Here is a 3,624-nt window from a genome sequence, read left to right as displayed (position 1 = left end):
AGAGCAATAAGCAAGAACTGTTAAAATAACTCAACAATCACACAGTTGCCACATACACTAAAAAGGATAATCCTCATATAGGAAAAACTCTAAACGTACCGTTCGACAAAAAGATAAAATTGATGATCTTAAAACAGAGCTAAGCATAAGCCTCAGTAGGCACCGGCCTTGTTATAAAGGTAGGTGAGTCGAGTTTTCTATTTTAGATTGGGTTCATTTACAACCCCATCCGAGTATAAAAGGCTATGAATAAAAAAGTGAACTATCAAACTCCTACAAAAGCATACATTTTCCAACACACAAGGCCTTGAGAGCACCTTACACAGCACCGCAGTCGCTAATATGTTGAACACTCCCATATAAAGTAGATAATTAGGAATATAAATAATACTAATCAAAAAAATTTAAGAACAAGCAAAAACTGTTAAATAACTCAACAATCCCAAGGTTGCCACATCATTTTAAAAGGAAAATCCATACAAAATAACCGTTCGACAAAAAGATAAAATTGACGACAGCATTTAAACAGAGCTAAACATAGGGATCAATCGGCGCCGGCCTTGTTGTAAACATAGGTGAGCCCACACTTACCACAGTAGTGACGGTCAAAGTGGTTAGCCATAAAAGTTCCAGCACCACACTCAGCATTAGGACACTCCTTACGAAGCCTCTGGACTTTTCCAGAATCATCCACCTTGTAAAACTGAAGCACAGCAAGCTTAACCTTCTTCTTCTTGTGCTTAATCTTCTTAGGCTTAGTATAAGTCTTCTTCTTCCTCTTCTTAGCACCACCACGGAGACGGAGCACGAGATGAAGAGTCGACTCCTTCTGGATGTTGTAATCGGCTAGGGTTCGGCCGTCTTCAAGCTGCTTTCCGGCGAAAATCAGACGCTGCTGATCTGGGGGAATCCCTTCCTTATCTTGGATCTTGGCTTTCACATTGTCGATTGTGTCGGAAGATTCAACCTCAAGGGTGATTGTTTTACCCGTTAGGGTTTTCACGAAGATCTGCATCTTCGCTTTGGAGGAGAGAACTCGAGGAACACTGCGGCGCTAGGGTTTCTTCTTTGTTGAGAATGGAATGATAGTGTGTAGCTCAGTGCCTCTTTAATAGGGTTTTAGATACCCATTCATTTCTCCTTATTCAGGCCGGGCTTTCGAGATGAAAATGTATTTGGGCTTCAATGCTATTCACTTCGGCTTCGGCCTCAATGCGCTCAAATGAGGTAGAAATTACACCAGGTAGTCACTCTAAAGGGTTACTATCTAGGAATTAATCGGTGCATCTTGAATTTCGGTTTTTCAATTCAAATTTTCAGGAGAAAAAAACTCCTGAATTATTCTGAAGTTAAGATTTTTAATTTCAAATTTCAGAACAAAATAAATATTGGTTAATTTCTAAATAACATCCCTAAGAATGACTATTTGTGCATTTACCCCCCTCAAATGAGTTGTTCAAAGGACTTGGGGTGATTTGCATAAATAGGACACTTTAGTGTCACTCTTGAATTTTGAACTCCGCTTGTCCCTTTGATAGAATTTCAAGTTTAATAAATCTTGTCATTTGTTTGTCCCATGGGTAATACTTTTGATTTTTGACCTTAAAGATTTATTTATGGAGCAAGTAGGGGTCAAAAAATCAAGATCATCCACTTTTAAGATCAATAGGTGTAATTTTCCGAAAGACTTATGAGTGGCATGAATTTTAGTTTGGATTTGGAAAATGAAAGAAATGAAAATAATGATTATTAGCGATTTAGTGTTGAAGCACTTAAAAATAAATTTTGTTTCTTTAATACTTTATCTTCACCCATCGCCTCTCATTTTTACTTCATTTGAAATATTTTGTTTAATTTATCTGATTTGTAAAATTTATTGGCTCGACTAAGCATATTCTATAGACATAAGCTACATAGGGATAGGGTGGTAACACTTGGATCCCATTCAATGCTTAGGTTTGCCAAATGTGCAATTTGTACCCAAACAACAACAAAAAATTCTGAATATTTGCTATTTTGTCAAACTAAAGTTCTTTGAAAATATTTGATGTTTCAGAAGTATAAAAATTCGCTTATTACTCTTTTTTCGAATAATTTATTGTAGTTTTAAATTTAATTAGTAGGTATTAATTAATGAAAAATAAAAGAATAGTTTAGACAAATACTATTATGATTAAGATTTAAAGAAAAAATCAATTCTCTTAAGGGTGTAAGAAGTCAGAGTCCGGAACCTAAATTTTATTTTTTTGGACTCAAATTACGTTAATAGGTGTTTAAAAAAATACATTTTTATATATAGCGTGCAAAAACAAGACGCTATACATTAACGGTAACGTCTGCCGTTAAGGTATAGCGTGTTGTAATTGCACGCTATACATATAGCGCCCAAAAAAATGTTATACCCTATATATGGACCCACCAATAAGTGAACTGACAAACACAATAATTTAATGTGTATAGCGTATATTTAAAGAACACTATATGGCAAAAAAATTCCATATCCCGGGCTAGCCATTTCCTATATAAAGTGGTTAGGATTTTAGGAAAATTCGTTCACATAAAATTCTAACTCCCATTCAATTTTTTCTTGTTGTTAAATTCTGAAGCATTTTTTTCGTAATTTCTGAAGAGCGTAGAATAAGAGTTTCATTATATTGGGGGGGTGAGGTTATGATGGAGAATAACTCTGTGAGGTATAGTTTATCTCCACAAGGTCATGTTAAATTGCCACTTACAATAGAGTACGATAAATTGATATCGTTGTTATGCAAAAAAATAGGTGTGAGGAAACGTTCAGTGATACTTAAAGTAACCGAAGATATTCGTATTCCGTCACTCCGCAAGGGGCTGCTTTTTACTCGGAGTTAAACATCTAGGATGATGAAACTTTGAGGGATTTTCTGAGGACTCCGGATGAATACCGGAATATCTTGTAATAAATATGTTGGATATGTACGTAAAGGTCGAAGACGTTCCAAACAATGAGGTTGTCGGACAGGTTCCCGATAACCCACAATCATCGGGTGGCTATTCTGGAGGAGTTTTTGCCGGACAGGTTCCGGATGAAAGAGTTTTCCTTAATTTAAACTTATCACCGCCTGTTTTACAAAATTCACAAGACGAGTGGTAAGCTTCAATTTTTCTTTGTGTTACGATGTACATTTTTGTTGTATTGAATTTGTATTAACGCTCATATATTTAACAAGGGGTACAAGCCGGATATGAATTTTACAAATTATGAACCCAAGCATAGCTTTGGTGCGTTGGATCATGGTGGTCCATCTGGGAGCCATCACCTAAATGAAAATGTCCATCATGGAATTTCATCACATTACGACTTGTAAGTGAAGTGATACGGCTATATGGAAAGTATTTATTAAATTCAACATCTTATTATTTTGTTGATTGTGCAATAAAAACGAGCAAGTTGAACCAAATGTACTCACTCAATTGCCCGAAGATGATGTATTAAATCGGGATCTAGCAGATGCACAGAGTGAGGAAGAGAATAGTGATTACGACAACAATGCTGATGAATCTGGAGACGAGACGCCTTTTCTTCGTGAGGATGGTGATGAGGAGGATGAGAAGGAAGGACATGATTTGACGAGAGAGTATGCTCCA

General features: G+C 36.1%; 1 protein-coding gene across 1 annotated transcript; it reads right to left on the bottom strand.

Annotated features, from left to right (window-relative positions):
• Positions 1-403: 403 nt before the first annotated feature.
• On the bottom strand, positions 404-1,138 carry LOC104213532 (ubiquitin-ribosomal protein eS31 fusion protein). The gene has a single exon (XM_009763047.2). It carries the CDS (start codon positions 1,013-1,015, stop codon positions 545-547), a length of 471 nt encoding a protein of 156 aa, XP_009761349.1. The 5' UTR covers positions 1,016-1,138; the 3' UTR covers positions 404-544.
• Positions 1,139-3,624: the final 2,486 nt, after the last annotated feature.

The sequence above is a fragment of the Nicotiana sylvestris genome, chromosome 9, assembly GCF_000393655.2.
Source record: "Nicotiana sylvestris chromosome 9, ASM39365v2, whole genome shotgun sequence".
Taxonomy (NCBI): Eukaryota; Viridiplantae; Streptophyta; class Magnoliopsida; order Solanales; family Solanaceae; genus Nicotiana; species Nicotiana sylvestris.
The sequence above is the reverse complement of the archived record's forward strand: the minus strand, read 5'-3'. Positions and strand labels throughout refer to the sequence as shown.